Here is a 17883-nt window from a genome sequence, read left to right on the forward strand (position 1 = left end):
AGGTAGGCCAGAGAATGTGGATTTTGAAAGAAGAGTTCAGAATGGGTTGGGCACCTTTAGCATTCCCCCTGGGCATTGAGTCAGGGTGTCTGTTTTCTTAACTATGATATCATTTCAAAAGTTTGTACTTGGTGCCAGTGAGCAATTTGGCTAAATCTACATGCTGAAATATTTCTAACTAATTACAGTCTTTTTTTTTTTAGAAGAACTTGAAAATGAAAGTCCTGCTGGTAATAAAAACAAGTAGAACAGAAATACACATGCTTCTTGGCCAAAAATTCTCCTAAGCAAAAGGCAGGCAATATTCCTTTCATTCTGTGGAAGAACATCTGAAGTTTGGATATTGAATAGAAGTCAGAGGTGTCACTTTGACCTCTTTCCATGAAGAACTGAGACAAAATATCACTAAGACAATTGTAATTAATACAGTGCTGGCTCAGCACCTGTAGCTAAGCAGTTAAGGCACTAGCCACATGCACCAGGGCTGGTGGGTTCGAACCCAGCCCCAGCCTGCTAAACAAACAAACAAACAAACAAAAAAAATAGCTGGGCGTTGTGGCAGGTTCCTGTAGTCCCAGCTACTCGGGAGGCTGAGGCAAGAGAATCACTTAAGCCCAGGAGTTGGAGGTTGCTGTGAACTGTGTGAGGCCACGGCACTCTACCGAGGGCCATAAAGTGAGACTCTGTCTCTACATCTCTACAAAAAGAAATTACTTATGCTGAACAGATGATTAGAACTCATATAGAAGTTAAAGGGTTCAACTGTGTCTACTTTTGATATGTTTATTGTACCCCTTATTTTTCTTGAACCCAGCAGCATAGGTACTTAATATTTTCTTTCTTTCTTTTTTTTTTTTAATTGTTGGGGATTCACTGGGGGTACAATAAGCCAGGTTACACTGATTGCAATTGTTAGGCAAAGTCCCTCTTGCAATCATGTCTTGCCCCAGGTACTTAATATTTTCTAAATTGATAAGTTTACTAATTAATATCCCCACTCCCTTTGGCCATTGATGAAACTTTGACAAACATGTATGATTTATTATAGTTATCAGTATGATGCATATTGAATGTTTATTGAACCTAAGTAGATGTTATTTAAAGGGATTGGAGGGCTTCGTCATCTCTTAATGGTTCGCTAGTGGGATTTTTCTTTTTCTGATCACTAGGAAAAATGTGGCCGTTAGCCTTTGGTTCTGGCATGGGATTGGGAATGGCCTACTCCAACTGTCAGCATGATTTCCAGGCTCCATATCTTCTACATGGAAAATATGTCAAAGTATGTACAAAATTTATATTTCTCTTTCTTTTTTGTTTTTGTTTTGTTTTTGAGACAGAGTCGCACTATGTCACCCTAGGTAGAGTGCCACGGCGTTGCAGCTGATAGTAATCTCAAACTCTTAGGCTTAAGCAATTCTCTTGCCTCAGCCTCCCAAGTAGCTAGGACTACAGGTGCCTGCCACAATACCTGGCTAGTTTTTCTTTGAGACAGAGTTTCAGTATGTTGCCCTCGGTAGAGTTCCAATGCGTCACAGCTCACAGCAACCTCAAACTCTTGGGCTTAAGCGATTCTCTTGCCTCAGCCTCCCAAGTAGCTGGGACCACAGGCACTCACCACAACCCCTGGCTATTGTTTAGCAGGCCCAGCCCAGGCTCAGGCCTGGCCTGGGCTCCACCCCACCAGCCCCGGTGTATGTGGCTGGCGCCCTACCCACTAAGCTACGGGCACCAAGCCTATATTTCTCTTCCTTTTAGAAGAAAAAGAGGTTTCTCCTGAGCCCTGGAAGAAGGAGTGTATGTAATGAATAAACTGAGTGTGTCCTTGTGGCACCGCCGAGATCCTAATTGCTTTTCTGCTTTTAGCAATGTCAACACTACTTTGGTGCTAAAAGTCTCCCCTGTGCTTTCACATGCACATGTGCATTCAGATACATACACCTATGTTAGTTGGTTGGCATAAATGAACTTGGACTGAAAAGTTTATCATCAGTGGTAAAGTAGATTCGTATTAACTGTCCGTAAGTAGCACTTTGTATTTAAGATCTCAAGAGTCCTGGCTTGGTGTCTGTAGCTCAGTAGTTAGGGCATCAGCCACATACACTGGAGCTGGCAGGTTTGAACCCATTGTTGTTGCCAAACAACAATGACAATTACAACAAAAAAAATAGCCAGGCATTGTGGCAGGCACCTGTTGTCCCAGCTACTTGGAAGGCTGAGATAAGTGAATCACCTAAGCCCAAGAGTTTGAGGTTGCTGAGAGCTGTGACGCCATGGCACTCTACTAAGGGGGACAGAGTGGGACTTTTTTTTTTTTGAGTCAAAGATCTCAGAGTCCCTTAAATATCTCCCACATATTTAAGCTAAATCCAGAGACTGGAAGGACTCAGCCATATTACTCTGCTTTTTAATTGAAGAAGGCAGTTTTCACTGAAAGTCCTGCATGATTCTGCTGAAGTCCTAGTCTTCAGATAGATTTTTTTTTTTTTTTTGAGACAGTCTCAAGCTGTCAACCTGGGTAGAGTGCTGTAGTGTCATAGCTCACAGCAACCTCTAACTCGAGCTTAAGCAATCCTCTTGCCTCAGTTTTTCTGTTTTTAATAGAGACAGGGTCTTGCTTTCACTCAGGCTGATCTTGAACTCATGAGCTCAAGCTATCTACCCATCTTCGCCTCCCAGAGTGCTAGGATTACAGGTGTTAGCCACTGCACCTGGCCTAGATAGATTTTTAATGCTATAAAAAAGCTGGAAAATTGTTATCCATGCCTCAGAAAGGAAGAAGGCAGCATGCTTTCTGAAGGTTTCATATGTACCCACCATTTCTTTGGCCTTTTCTTTTCCTTCCCCTTCCCTTCCCTTCCCTCCTCCCTCTTCCTGCCCTTTCCACCCCCTTCTTCCCTCCTTCCTCCCCTCCTTCCTCCCTTCTTTTCTTTGCCCAGGTTGGAGTACAGTGGCATCATTATAGCTCACTGCAGCCTTGAACTCCTGGGCTCGAGGGATCCTGCCTTAACCTCCCTAATAACTGGGACTGGAGGCACATGCCACCAGGCCTGGCTAAAATTATTTTTTGTAGAGATGGGGGTCTTGCTGTTGTCCAGGGCTCAAATTATCCTTCTACCTCAGCTTCTCAAACAGGTGGGATTACAGGCCTGAGCCACTGTGCTGGCTCCTTTGCCTTACTTTAGAATTTAGATGATTGGTTACTTTGGGGTTTAAGTGAAAAGATCACTGGAGGCTGGGTATTCAGGGGCAGAAAGGGGTACTTATTTTTGTATCCTCAGGGTCTGAAACAAAGTAGGAACTCAAATAAAGGTAAGGTTAATGAATGAAGTAAATAGTTTATCCTATTAAAGGTAAATGCTAATGGTGGTAGGGTTACTAAGGCATACGTCTTCTAGTAGACTTCAGTGAAGAACTTCATATTCCCTGCATGTGTTGAATCTTCTACCTTCCAGGTTATCTTTGTGTTGAATCTTCTACCTTCCAGGTTATCTTCTATCTTCCAGGTTCTGCAGCTAGTGGAAAGAGCACAGAAGCTAGGAGACCTAGGTGAAGACAGTCATTTCACTTCTGAGCTTCAATTTTCCACCCATAAATTGAGGGTAGTAATTTCTACCATTAGAGTTATTGTGATGATTAAATGTGAAAATGAGGCAGTCACACACTTGTACTCCCTGCTACTCAGGAGGCTGAGGCTAGAGGATTGCTTGAGCTCAGGAGTTTGAGAGCAGCCTGGGCAACCTAGTAAGACCCCATCTCAAAAAAAAAAAAAAAATCAAACCTGAAGATGTTTTTAACCCGTGAAGTATTACATAAATAGAAACACTGGTTATTATAGTTGAGGCTAGCCAAGAAAGAGATTGACTTGTCTATTGTCCCACCATTATAACAAGTAGAGTGGAAAATGTAGTACAAATGCATGTTCTAATTCTAGTTCAGAGCTGTAGCCACAAGGGTCACCAAATTTCACCTGGGCTTGGTGGCTCACACCTGTAGTCATAGCACTCTGGGAGGCCAAGGTGGGTGGGTTGCTTGAGCTCAGGAGTTCATGACCAGCCTGAGCAAGAGCAAGACCCTATCTCTACTAAAAATAGAAAAACTAGTACATGTTGGGGTGGGCACCTATAGTCCCAGCTACTTGGGAGGCTGAGGCAAGAAGATCTCTTGAGCCTTAAGAGTTTGAGGTTGCTTTGAACTATGATGCCACTACACTACCCAGGGTGATTTGAGTGAGACTCTGTCACACACACACAAAAAAGTCATCAAATCTCAAGCAGCAGACTCCTCCCACAGCTCCATAGCCTCTGCTCATAATTTCAGCTGCCTAGCCACCAGCCCACGTGTACTGGAGAGAGGGCGGGAGCAGGGAGAGGCAATATTAATGAACCATCTGCACCAAAGTAAGAGTGAGGTCATCAGATGGACAGTGCGGGAAGGGGCGCAGCTGTGTGGCGCCAAAGGCCACAGCCGCCCCTCTCCACTGCTGGGGACTCCTCACTCTTCCTGGCCCCAGAGCCAAGGGTGGGGAACAGAAAGGGGCAGGGAGAGGAGCTGCAGGTCTTAATGGTTTAAAATGTTTCCATTGTTCCAAACTGGGTTGTCAGAGAAAATGGCTCAGTGGTGATTTTATGCATATTATGTATTTAATAGCTGGGAGGAACTGTGGAAAATATTGTTACATTTTTTTACAGGCTTGTGTATACTGCTCCAAAATGGCCTTGTAACTTTATCTGAACTTGAGTCTGTGCCTCAATGTTGTCATCCTCCACTTCTCTGAAGAACAGAGCCAACTCCCGACTGAGGTTTTTAAGTGTAGTCATGTCGTGCTGAGTGCTTGTTGAGTACCTGACGTGCCCTGTGGACCATCATATGTTTATCTTTATATACTTTTTCTCTCGAGACCTCCTAATGGATTTGTGAGAGGTGTTGCTATCTTCACAGCAGATGAGAAATAGAATCTTACTGAGGTTGAGAAACTTGCCAAAGATCATGTAATCTGTAGGCTGAGGTTCAAACCATGCTCTTCCCACTCCCCTGTGATCCTTAGATGGGCTTTAGGAGCCTTGTCCAGGTAGTGGTTGTTCGGCTCTGTTCTACTTTCCCACTCTTTTCTCTGAAAGATCAGGGGAGCCGCTCTTATCAACCAGAGTGGAATATACACAGTCCTCTTGTGGGATAGTTTTAAAGCAAATGGTGTGGTAAGATTTTTGGCCCCATTGGTCCTTTGGATCTGACCTGACACAGCTATTATTATTATTAGTTTTATTATAGAGATTTGTGTCTGTCTCTGTCACCCAGGCTGGAATGCAGTGTGCAATTGCAGCCTACTGTAGCCTCAAACTCCTGGGCCCAAGTGATTCACTTACTTTAGCTTCCCAAATAGCTGGGACCACAAGTGTGCACCACCACACCTGATTAATTTTGTTTAATTTTTATTTCTGTAGAGATGGAATCTCACTACATTGCCTAGGCTGATCTTGAACTCGTGGTCTAAGTGATCCTCCTGCCTCTGCCACTCAAAGCGCTGGGATTACAGGCATGAGCTGCCATGCTTGGCCAGACACAGCAGTTAGAGAGGACTGTCCAGACGCTATCTGCCCGGCTCTAACCTGACTGCCCTTGCTTTACAGGAGCAGTAGCAGTGACTTACACCTGAGAACATCCCAGTGGGAGGAAAAGAGAAATCACGTTTATTCCTCAGGAATACTGAAGTGCCCTGGAGTAAGCTGGTGTTCTTCTGTAACAATGTTATCAGTAACGCTTTAACTCCAGCACACTGTTTATGTGTCTGAAACCAAGTCTGTTTCTTGTTTTGTATTTTCTCTCTGGAAATTGCAAGGAAGTGGTCTTCAAAGAAATAAATTAAAAATAGGAAGCCTATTGCATGGCCTTTATTTCTTTCCTGTAGTCTCTGAGCGTGAGGACTGTGTTTGAACTACCAGCAGCTGTAGCCTCCTGGTCACAGCTTTTCTGAGAGTCCTCCTGAAACTACAGGCGGCATATCCCTTTCCCACTCTCCCCTAATGTGTAGTTTTCAAAATTCCTTCTGCTTCACAAATCCGAGGTTGGAGATTGCTGCTGCGTGCGCCAGTGAAGACTGAAGATGGCTAATGTCTTCAGGTGCCTTGCCCTGCTGTAGCCGCTCTCTGTGTGTGTCGCTCTCCGCAGTAGACTGGCAGGGCATGTCTCGGCTGTCCCTGTTGCACCAGGGTCAAACAGCTACATAGTAGCAAGAGACAAAACCTGACTGCCTGGAAGGCCCAGTCCACTGATGTCAAGTCCTACAGCTTCCTGGAGCTTGACAGGGTCTAAGCCTTAGCCCTGGTGGGTGGAGAAAGCTCTGGGTACACCCACCTGCTGGAAAGCACATTTCGGGTTGATTTTCTCTTCACTTAGCAGCTGAGGTTTGAGGACAAAAGGGCCACTTTTCATGCCCCTCTGTGAGTTTGTTCCTGTGGTTTCACTTGAACCAGGTAGGCTGAGCACAAAAATAGTATTTTAATATTATAGTAGTAGTATTTCTCCTGAAAATATGTAGAACTCCAGAACTCAGGGTTTCTTATCTTACTGCTTTCTTAATACTAAAATCGAGGTGGGCAGAACTTGATTCCACTGCCCCTTAATTCTGTAAATGTTGATTGAGCTTCAGTTTATAAGCTGTTGTAGGCAGCATAGATTAAATGGGGGAAAAGGACGCAGGCCCCTGCCTTCAGGGAGCGTAGAGTCTGATGGAAAGGCAGAGATGCAAATACTTAACAACTCTGAGAGAGGAGGGGTGCAGGCAAAGTGCAGTGACAGCAGCATGGAGGAACATGCGGATCGAGACTTGAAGTTGACTCGGGCATTCCAGTACATTCTGTGGAGACTCAGCATTTCGGAAGTGCGTCTTACAGCTGGGAAGCTACAGGCAGTTCAGCATAGCCAGAGTGTGCAGGGGCGAGGGGGAGCTGGGTAGAACTCATGCCTGACCCCAATTCTGGAACATTTATTAGACCTTAGTTCTTCCAAGTGCTATAATATGAGTTGATTCTGGGTAGCAGTGTACACTCCCATATCCCCCATTTTTCCTTGCTTATCTTTTGCCCCACTTGGCTTTCTAAAAAGCTGTGCAAGGCTCTGGACCTGAACAGGCAGCAGTGATGCTTTGCCTTTCAAACTGTCCAGGCTCTCTGGGCTTGTTGGCACCTAAAACCCAAAGAGAGACTGAACCTAGGACTGGAAGTCATGGTCGCCACAGCCACTTGGCCCTCTTCATTCCATGAAAGACAGCACATGTACTTAGAAGGAAAAGAACGTGGGACCTGTTTCATCCCTTCTACTTGTCTTCTCCATATTTGCTTTAAAAGTTAATTATCCCACACACACTAATTTTTCCACCATTTTTCCATCTTCATTCAGGCAGAAAGAAGAATAACAGGTCCCCTTCCAAAAGAGACAAAGAAACAAAATGTGCCCACAAATCCTCTGTATGTATCAAAATCCTCTAGATACAGTGTGGAGAGGGGTGTTGGAATCAAGCTTCTCTAACTCATTTGTTGTCAGATCTTAGACTTTTATTTGGATGGATCCCTTTGCCCAGAACCACTGCAGCCCTTTGAGAAACTGTCAGCTCCATGAAAGGGAACCGTTCTGGCACAGGCCAGCCACAGGAAGCGCTGGCTGTTTGCTTTAATTCCAGAGTACTTTGTATTCCCACCTTGTAGCCCTTAGCACAGACTGGCCCAAAGCACAGGCTTGATCTTGTCCTTACTCTCTGCCCTCATCTCAGATCAGCCTTTGGAAAGTCCCAGCTTATTGGCAAAGGCACACACTCTGTTCTACTCTAAGTTTCATTAGAAATTCAAGTCCACCAAGGCCCTGGTCCCTTGTGGGCTTGTGCAACTTTGACTTTGCTTCTTGTCTGCCCTTCTGGAACCAAGTCCAAGGAAATTCATGGGTTTGGAGGAAGAGTGATGGGAACCCAGCTGGGCACAGGATCCTAGGATAAGGCTGTGGCGCCCCAAAAGTGGCCTACTCTGCCAACATACATAAATACATACAGTCTGAGCTTGACACTGTGTAATTTGGCCCAGAACAATATGTATTTTGAACTCATTTAGGTGAATGACTTTGGCATTCAGAGTACCCACTGGGGGAGCCTTTATCAGGCTGTTATTTGCCCTGTGCTGAAGTATGCCTTTGTTCTACGATGGGCCTCAGAACACTCTGTTGAGCTGTCTCCTTTAGTGAGTGTCATCTCCTCCATTTCAAAAGATCCAAGGATGTGGTCTTGGATTTCAAGACTGCTGATAGAAAATGCAGGCATCGGCAATGGAGGAGAAGTGACTATGCAGTTTTGCTTTTAGTTTTCCCAAGCCTTGCTGTTTACCTTTTTTTTTTTTTTATGTAACCAAGCCATAATTGCATTTTACTTGTCATGGTTCAATCTGATTGTATTGTTGAAGGGCTATTTTTGAACCTGTCCAAATAAACTCTGCAAAGTATTTCCACAAGGATGTTACTCCATGGGGCTGGGACACAAATGGTTTCCTGTTTTATGCTTTCTAATTACATAAATGCAAAGGGGTGGAAAGGAGAAAGTGGAAATTCTAAGTACCAAAAGGAATGTTAAATTTAGAATAATAAGCTCATCTGGAAGCTATCACTACTTTTTTCTTTAATTGTGCTACAAGCACCCCTTCCCCTTGGACCCAAAAGAATGATATCAGGGTTAAACACAGACCTGAGTGGGGGCAGGGGAGAAGTCCCACATTCCCTGAGTGGCTTCTGTGTTAAACATGAGAGTCAGGAATGACTGTTACTGTCTCCCTTGAAGGAAGAGGATAAAAAGGCAGGCACCAAGGAGAGGCATGGCTGTGAAGCTGGAATGGCATAGGATTCAGAGTCAGGATCTAGATCCAAATTCTTTCTGACTCCACCACTTGCCATGTGACCGGGGTGTGGTGTGGGAGGGGGTCTTTAAACTCTTCAAACTTTAGTTTCCTCATCTGTAAAGTGGGGAAAAAATAATTCCTATCCTGTAGGCTTTGAGGGTCAAAAATATGTGCTAACACATGTGTTTAAAAAGAGGCTGTTGGGCAGCACCTGTGGCTCAGTGAGTAGGGTTCTGGCCCCATAAACTGAGGGTGGTGGGTTCAAACCCGGCCCTGGCCAAATTGCAATAAAAAAATAGCCGGGCGTTGTGGCGGGCACCGGTAATCCCAGCTACTCGGGAGGCTGAGGCAAGAGAATCGCCTAAGCCCAAGAGCTAGAGGTTGTTGTGAGCTGTGACGTCATGGCACTCTACCGAGGGTGACAGAATTAGATTCTGTCTCTAAAAAAAAAAGTATTATAAAAAAATGATTAAAAAGAGGCTGTTGATATTTGAGTCAAAATAAAGTACATGGTATTAATGGTAGGGGACTGTTCCAGAACAGGAGGAGGGCATAATCACTGAGCTCATGGAACTGGCTCTTAGGGTTAAAATCAGCAAGATCTGAAGGAGAAAATGAGTTCCTAGTAATAAAAACCTAAAAATTGGGGTGGTGCCTATGGCTCAGTGAGTAGGGCGCCCGCCCCATATACCGAGGGTGGCAGGTTCAAATCTGGCCCCAGCTAAACTGCAACAAAAAAAATAGCTGGGCGTTGTGGCAGGTGCCTGTAGTCCCAGCTACTCTGGAGGCTGAGACAAGAGAATCGCCTAAGCCCAGGAGTTGGAGGTTGCTGTGAGCTGTGTGACGCCACGGCACTCTACCGAGGGTGACAAAGTAAGACTCTGTCTCTAAAAAAAATAAAATAAAAACCTAAAAATTGTTGGCAAACACTATGCATCTTCCTAAGTATTCATGTCATTTATTTTCACTCTATCTAGTTACAGATGAGTGAGGCCACTGTGACTTCTCTGAAAACCCACCCTAGCTTTTCTAAAAATCAGAATGATTTACAGAGTACACCATTTGGAGCTAGTCTAGGAGGGAAAATGACACTGAAGAAGCGGAATGGAAACCTGAGAACTCAAGGAGTTTCCGGCCTTAAAGGAAAGGGGACTGTTCTGAGCATTTGCGTTGGGGATAATTGGTCTCAATTGTTTGATTCTAACTCAAGGAGTTCAGAGCCAGAAGGTGTGTGTAGAGGAAGAAGATACCATGAATTCTTGAAGGAGGTGGGGGCAGGTAAGGAGTCTTTTTTGTTTCGTTTTGTTGTTTGAGGCAGAGTCTCCCTATGTGGTCCTTGGCAGAGTGCTACGGTGTCACAGCTCACAGCAACCTCCAACTGTTAGCCCAAGAGATCTTCATACCTCAGCCTCCGAGTAGCTGGGGCTGCAAGCACCTGCCATGACGCCCAGCTCTTGTTTTGTTTTTTGTTTTTTGGGGTTTTTTTAGAGACAGGGTCTCCCTCTTGCTCAGGCCGTCTCAAACTCTTGAGCTTAAGCAATCCACCCTCCTCAGCCTCCCAAAGTGCTAGGGTTACAGGCATGAGCCACGGCGTTTGGCCAGGTGATGAGTCTTCAATAGGGAAGAAATTGAGGCTTGGAAAAAAGAGCTCATTATCAACTGTCAATCAAGTCATCTTCCTCTTGCTGGTCTAGCTCGCTGAGGCAGGCAAGACACAAATCATGATGCATAATTTTTACAACAATCCTATGACAAAAGTACTATTATCTTCACTTCATAGATGAAGAAACAGACTTTGAAAGGATAAATTGCCCAAAAACAAGCAGGTGAAGATTTCAGGCAGGATTTTAACCTGATTCCAGAATACAGACTTTTACCTACTCTCTCTGTTTGGTCAAAAGCTGTTTAAACTGTAAAGGATCATTTCAAAGTGGTTTGAGCCAGTTTCATTGAGTTTGAATTGATAAGAATAAGTTGGTCAAAATTGGAATTAGCTGTATTTATTAAAAACATAATTCCTATATTTGCTAATCAGAAACATGATTGTCAGAGCTTCAGGTCTGTGTTACTGATGAGTTTTACTAACTCCTTACAAATGTAATAAATGATCATGATATTTTATTAGCTTATGCATCTTAATAACTGCACAGGTTTCACTTAGATTTTTGGAGACAATTAACAAACCATAAAATACACCCATCATTAGGTACATAAAATTCTTTTTAGAGGGCGGCGCCTGTGGCTCAGTTGGTAAGGCGCCGGCCCCATATACCGAGGGTGGCAGGTTCAAACCCGGCCCCGGCTGAACTGCAACCAAAAAATAGCCGGGCGTTGTGGCGGGCGCCTGTAGTCCCAGCTACTCGGGAGGCTGAGGCAAGAGAATCGCTTAAGCCCAGGAGTTGGAGGTTGCTGTGAGCTGTGTGAGGCCACGGCACTCTACCGAGGGCCATAAGGTGAGACTCTGTCTCTACAAAAAAAAAAAAAAAATTCTTTTTAGAATGTATACCGGTAATGATTACCTTTATATTTCACTTTTAAGGGTTTTTTTGGTAACCTTTAATTATGGTATAGTTTTACAGAGATGTTGGGAAAGTAATACAAAGAACTCTTTTGGTCAGGCACGGTGACTCAAACCTGTGATCTTAGCACTCTGGGAGCCGGAGGGGTGGATCGCCTGAGCTCAGGAGTTGGAGAACAGCCTGGGCAAGAGTGAGACCCTGTCTCTACTAAAAATAGAAAAATTAGCCAGGTGTTGTGGCAGGCATCTGTAGTCCCAGCTCCTTGGGAGACTGAGGCAAGAGGATCGCTTGAGCTCAAGAGTTTGAGGTTGCTATGAGCTGTGACACCACGGCACTCTACCAAGGATGACAGAGTAAGACAGTGTCTCAACAAACAAACAGAAAAAAAAAGCAAAAGAACAACAAAAAAGGACTCTTTTGTACCTTTTACCCATGTTAATTGTCCTCGTTTTCCCCCCATTTTCTTTCTTATTTTGTGTGTGTGCGCGTCTGCCCACACAGAATTTTTGAGCCATTTGGGAGTAGGTTGGAGACATGGTGCCCATTTACCCCAAATACCCCAATATAGGCTCCTGTGTGTATGTAACATAGGCGGGAATGAGCAGTGCTTTTACCATCTTAACCTCCGTCTGCCTGCACAGGCATCCACCTTCCAGTTTCTGTCATTCCTTGCCCTTAAGCTTTCCCACTATCTGTCCCTCTGGATGTGATCAAGACAGAGTACATTTTTATTATCATAGTTATAAGATAGTTTTATTCTTGCTATTTTTCAGTTAGGTTGTTGAGTTTAACATTTTCTATATTTTTAAAGCTCTTAACTTGCTTTGTAAGTGGGTGGCCCTGACTGATCATTTCTATGGGTCAGTGACTTTCAATCAGAAGAAAAGCTTCCCCAAATTCCTACTATAGAGCATCCTCTGTTCTCGTCCCAGCTTCCCTGGGTCACTGTGTAATCATGAGAAAGTCACTTGATCTCTCTGGGCCTCATTGTACGACGATTGTAATGATCCCTGTCCCTTCCTGCCACACAGTACAGACGTGAGGTCAGGCACTCTGCTATTAGGGAGAAAAGTGATATATAGCCAGCTCAATGATGTTATTTTATAATATAATCAATATGTAGGGTGGTGCCTGTGGCTCAGTGAGTAGGGCACCCGCCCCATATGCTGAGGGTGGCAGGTTCAAACCCAGCCCGGCCAAACTGCAACAACAACAAAAAAAACATAAAAAAAAAACAAACAAAAAAAAATCAATATGTAATTAATTGAATTAAAGGAATCATCCCCTATTTAAACCGGAAGACTATCAATTGTACTATCACGTGATAGACTTTTTGGGTTTTTTTTGTTTGTTTTTTTCGAGACAAGGTCTTCTGGTCTCACTATGTTGCTCATCAAACTCCTGGCCTCAAGAAATCCTCCCACCTCAGCCTCCTACGAAGCTGTGATTACAGGCACAATATAGGTACAAGCCACTAGCTGGCCACTGATAGACTCTTTATACCATAGAAATAAAAGGCCCACCACTATTCCAGACTTGACTTTCTCTTCTCCTTATGGTGGGCTTCATAGATAAAACTCAAGTTCCAGGAGAAAGCCTCATGTTGAAATGGTTATAGGTCTTTCCTTTTTCTTTTTTTTTTTTTTTTGTAGAGACAGAGTCTCACTTTACTGCCCTCGGTAGAGTGCCGTGGTGTCACACGGCTCACAGCAACCTCTAACTCTTGGGCTTACGCGATTCTCTTGCCTCAGCCTCCTGAGCAGCTGGGACTACAGGCGCCCGCAACAAGGCCTGGCTATTTTTTTTTGTTGTTGCAGTTTGGCCAGGGCTGGGTTTGAACCTGACACCCTCGGCATATGGGGCCGGCGCCCTATTCACTGAGCCACAGGTGCCGCCTGGTCTTTCCTTTTTCTATTTATTCATTTATGAAATAGAGTTTCACTCTGTCACCCAGGTTGGAATCCAGTGGCAGTCTCACAGCTCACTGTAGGTTCACATTACTGGGCTCAAGTGATCCTTCTATCTCAGCCTCCCAAGTAGCTGAAACTACAGGTACACACCACCATACCTGGCTCATTTTTCTATTTTTTGTTAGGGATAGGATCTCACTATTTTGCCCAGGCTAGCCTTGAACTCTTTGCCTCAAGTGATCCCCACCCCCCCCACCCCCCCACCCCCCCACCCCCGGTCTCCCAAAGTGCTGGGATTACAGGTGTGAACGACCCCACCCACCCATTTAGATGCCACTGGGGAAGACTAGGGGATAGTCTTCCTGGAAATAAAGCTTATAGCCAGGCATGGAAGCTCACAACTGTAATCTAGCACTCTAAGAGGCCAAGGTGGGAGGATTGCTTGAGCTCAGGAGTTTGAGACCAGCCTGAACAAGAGCGAGACCCCATCTCTACTGAAAATAGAAAAATTAGCCTGGTGTGATTACAGGCCCTTGTAATCTCAGCTACTTGGGAGGCTGAGGCAAGAGCATTGTTGAGCCTAAGAGTATGATGCCACTTCATTGTAGCCCAGGTGACAGAGCAAGACTCTGTCTCGAAAAAAGAAAAAGGATTCTGAGAATCTGAGACTGTTCTGGGACCAGTGAAGAAAGTGTCATGTGAATGGTGTCTGTGGTAGTGGTTTGGAGGTCTGAGGGCCTCATTTTTGTCAAATACAAATCCTTTTTTGGGTCCTCTTCTTTCTTAGCATGGGCTGCCCAAGTCTAGTGCATCTCTCAAGCCCCTGCTCACATCCTACTCCTCCCGCCAGCCCCTGGGATTTCTCCCTTCTTTCAACTCTCGTGGTCTTCATGCCTGCGCAGCTTCCATGGCAATGAGCTTTCCCTTTGTTCGTTTGTGTTCCTTTCTCCTCCTAAGAGGACAGCTCTCATGACTTATCCTATCTCTAGTACCTTGACTGTGCTACATACATAGTAAGTAGTTTTTAAAAACACCATTTCACTTGACTTTTTAGGAGGAAAGTAGCAAACTCTGTCAAATCAGCTTGAGATCGTAAAATAAAAGCTCCCAGAATCCAAGGAAAAAATAGATGAACATTGAGGATGCAAGAACCAAGCCCTCACCAGCTTCTGCACTCAGAATTCTCTAGAATTCTGCCTTTACAGGTTTCGGTTCTCCCACGTGGTCCTAGTGCCTCTCTGTTAAAATTCTTCAGAGAGAGGGTGGCTCCTGTGGCTCAAAGGGGTAGGGCGCCAGCCCCATATGCCGGAGGTGGCGGGTTCAAATCCAGCCCCGGCCAAACACTGCAAAAAAAAAAAAAATTCTTCAGAGAGAGAACTTGGTAGGTTCTGCCTGGGTCAGGTGTCCACTCTGATCCAGCTCTCTGGCCAGGAGGATAGGTTCACAGAGAATGAGCCTGGCTGGGGGCCGGCTTTCTAGCAGGAGGGCTGGGCAGACACAGAGAGGGTGGCCTTCCATGCTTTCTTTTCCTCCAACTCCCATGTTTCCAAAAAGGGATCTTTTCAATGAATTTATCTGGAGCACAAAGAAAATGCTGGTTTATGGAATATTAAACAAGCACAGAAAGACCAGCTCTTGAGGAGGGAGAAAAACTCTCTTACTTGCTGTGGATATGTGTGGGGCCACTGGGAGCTGGGACTGAGAAGAAACAAAGTAGAAAAAAACCCTGGAGACATTACATTGTAAAATAATTGACTTGCCTAATTTCTAACCTTTTTTTTTAGAGACAGAGTCTCACTGTACCACCCTTGGGTAGAGTGCCATGACGTCACATGGCTCACAGCAACCTCTAACTCTTGGGCTTACGCGATTCTCTTGCTCAGCCTCCCGAGCAGCTGGGACTACAGGCACCCGCCACAACGCCCAGCTATTTTTTGGTTGCAGTTTGGCCGAGGCTGGGTTTGAACCCACCACCCTCGGCATATGGGGCCGGCGCCCTACTCACTGAGTCACAGGCTAACCTGAAGTTTTTTTTTTTTTTGGCCAGGGCTGGGTTTGAACCCGCAACCTCCGGCATATGGGCCTGGCGCCCTACCCTTTGAGCCACAGGCACCGCCCATTAACCTGAAGTTTTGATTAAGAAGAAAACCAGGGTGGCGCCTGTTGCTCAGTGGGTAGGACACCAGCCCCATATACGGAGGGCTCCTCGGTATGTGGTAAATGGAGAGGTGAGTGGCAGGGGTAAGCTTCTTCCCTTTTACCCCTTGGTCCCTGGTCCCCGGCATTTAGACCACATTTCTAGTGACATCACCATGCTCATTTTTACAGACAAGTAAGTAACTGTGCCTACTGGGCTATACCGCCTCTAGGAAGTGGAAAAAGGACTTGAGCCTGCATTTCTACTCCAGAACTCTCGGAATTGACTTCTCATGTCTCCCCTTCTTCTCTCCCCTCAGCCCCCCCCACCCCCCATCTCAACACTTGATCCCTCTTCTTGATTCTTGGTCTCCCACCCTAGCTACAAAGGACATTTAAAATTTTTCCATGGGGTCAAAGCCCCGTGGAGTCCCTGAGCCTCATTTCTGCTCTCCCATCTGGGCCCAGGCCTTGCTCACCCTCAGCAACCCTGGGTAGGACAGACCAAGTAGTGAGTGGCTGCTTTCTCCTGCTTTCTGGGAGGAAGAGGCAAAGGACACAGTCAGGGACTCAAAGCCAGAACTTCTGGATCAGGTCCTGGATCTGCTACTAACTTGCCGAGTGAACTTGGGTAAATCCTTTTCCTCTATGACACAACATTAGCTTCCACTTTCTGAGAGCTGGGCACCTGCCAGGCTCTGGGCTTCATGTTCCGTCATTTTATGGAGCGCGTGCTGATTTCCACTAACTGTGCTGAGCACTTGGCATCCATTTATCTCCTTGAATCCTGGCTCCTCATTATAACGTCACCTTAAATGTTGAGATGTCTCCTGAGGCTTCTCAATACATTGCCCACTCTGGCTTAGTTCCTTTCTAACACTTTGATTATGCGATATCCATTCATCTGTTTATCTGTTACACTTTCTGTCTCTCTGTTGCAGAACATAAGCTCCTTGAAGGCTGGGATCTTACTGGTCTAACTGAATATCTCTGTGCTTGTCTAGCACACAGCAGGCACAGTAAATATTTGTTCACTCTCACATCTGTCATCCCAGCCCTTTGGGAGGCTGAGGCAGGAGAGTCGCTTGAGCCCAGAAGTTTGGTTGCAGTGAGCCATGATGACGACACTGTACTCTAGCCCCAGGTGACACAGCAAGACCCTGGCTCTAAAAATATAAATGTTAGGCTCAGTGCCTGTGGCTCAAGCTGCTAGGGCACCAGCCACATACACCTGAGCTGGCAGGTTTGAGTCCAACCTGGGCCCACCAAACAACAACAGCTGCAGCCAAAAAAAAAAAAAAGCTGGGCATTGTGGCAGGTGCCCGTAGTCCCAGCTACTTGGGAGGCGGAGGCAGGAGAATCGCTTGAGCCCAGGAGTTGGCGTTTGCTGTGAGCTATGATGCCATGGCACTCTACCCAGGGCGACAGTTTGAGACTCTGTCTCAAATAATAATAATAAATATTTTAAAAAATTGTTCAATAAATACATGAATGAATCCTGATAACACATCAATAGAACTGCCTTTTACAGATGAACTGCCTTTTACAGATAAGGAAACCAAGGCCCAGGTGTGGAACAACTTGCACGGGAGGTGACGCCGCCAGGATTCAAACCCAAGCAAGGAGCCTCTAGAACCTCCCTTGAGGAGTCCTAATGGCCCTTCCCAGCTCCAGACTTGGAAATGTTGAGCATTCTTGGTCTTTATCTTCAAGAGGAAAGAGAGACTGTGTACCAGCCTTCTGATTCATCGGTCTGGACTGGGAAGGAAGGCCTTTTGCTTGTTTTCATGTCATTCTCCATGCAGAGGTTTGGACCCCTGTGGAGGGCAGACTGACAGGATTAGAGGAAACAGCTGGCCTGAGCCTGTGCCCTGCAGGAGGGAGCTCACATTCCGGGGACTCCGGGAGGGAGCAGCTCCCCACAGCCAAGTCACATTCCAGGTCGGTCATTTTCCTGAGCCCAGATGTTTGCTAATGAGCTGGGGAAAGGGGCTTTCAGCCCTCAGCCCAGCTCTGGGCCCCACATTACCTCGGCCCCAAGAGGCTGGCCTAGGGCCAGCAGGCTCTGGCCTCAGTCCCGTGCCCTGTGCCAGCCAGGCCTGTTGGGGCAGCTGGAACACTTCTGCCAACCAGGTGCATCTCCTGGAGCTTGGAGCCTCTGATGTGACTGGTTCTGCCTTTCCTGCTGGGGCCTCACTACCCTGGGTCCTGTTGGTGCTGCATCCCCACGGCAGGTTGATGCACCTCCCATGCAACAAGGTCACCTGGTGTTGGGAGTTGAATCACATCTGTCTAGTGAAGACTGACAACTATGGGAAAGCTACAATGTGAGCAGGGGGCCTGGAAAGTGACTTGGTAATAATATCAACAGCTGCATTTTGTGCCGGGCATTATGCAAAGTGCTATGTCTGCTCTGGCTCACCGAATCCTTTATCACAGTCCCATCAT

At 45.8% G+C, this 17883-nt stretch overlaps 1 protein-coding gene across 1 annotated transcript in view; it reads left to right on the forward strand.

The window, feature by feature from the left end:
* MICOS10 (mitochondrial contact site and cristae organizing system subunit 10) overlaps positions 1–5872 on the forward strand; it is a 30433-nt gene extending 24561 nt beyond the window's left edge. Inside the window, exons 3-4 of the mRNA XM_053575708.1 lie at positions 1170–1279; positions 5628–5872. Coding sequence (XP_053431683.1) covers positions 1170–1279; positions 5628–5636 — 119 coding nt within the window. The 3' untranslated portion in view covers positions 5637–5872. The remainder of the gene's footprint in view (positions 1–1169; positions 1280–5627) is intronic.
* The last annotated feature ends 12011 nt before the right edge of the window (positions 5873–17883 follow it).

The sequence above is a fragment of the Nycticebus coucang genome, chromosome 22 (assembly GCF_027406575.1).
Source record: "Nycticebus coucang isolate mNycCou1 chromosome 22, mNycCou1.pri, whole genome shotgun sequence".
Lineage (NCBI taxonomy): Eukaryota > Metazoa > Chordata > Mammalia > Primates > Lorisidae > Nycticebus > Nycticebus coucang.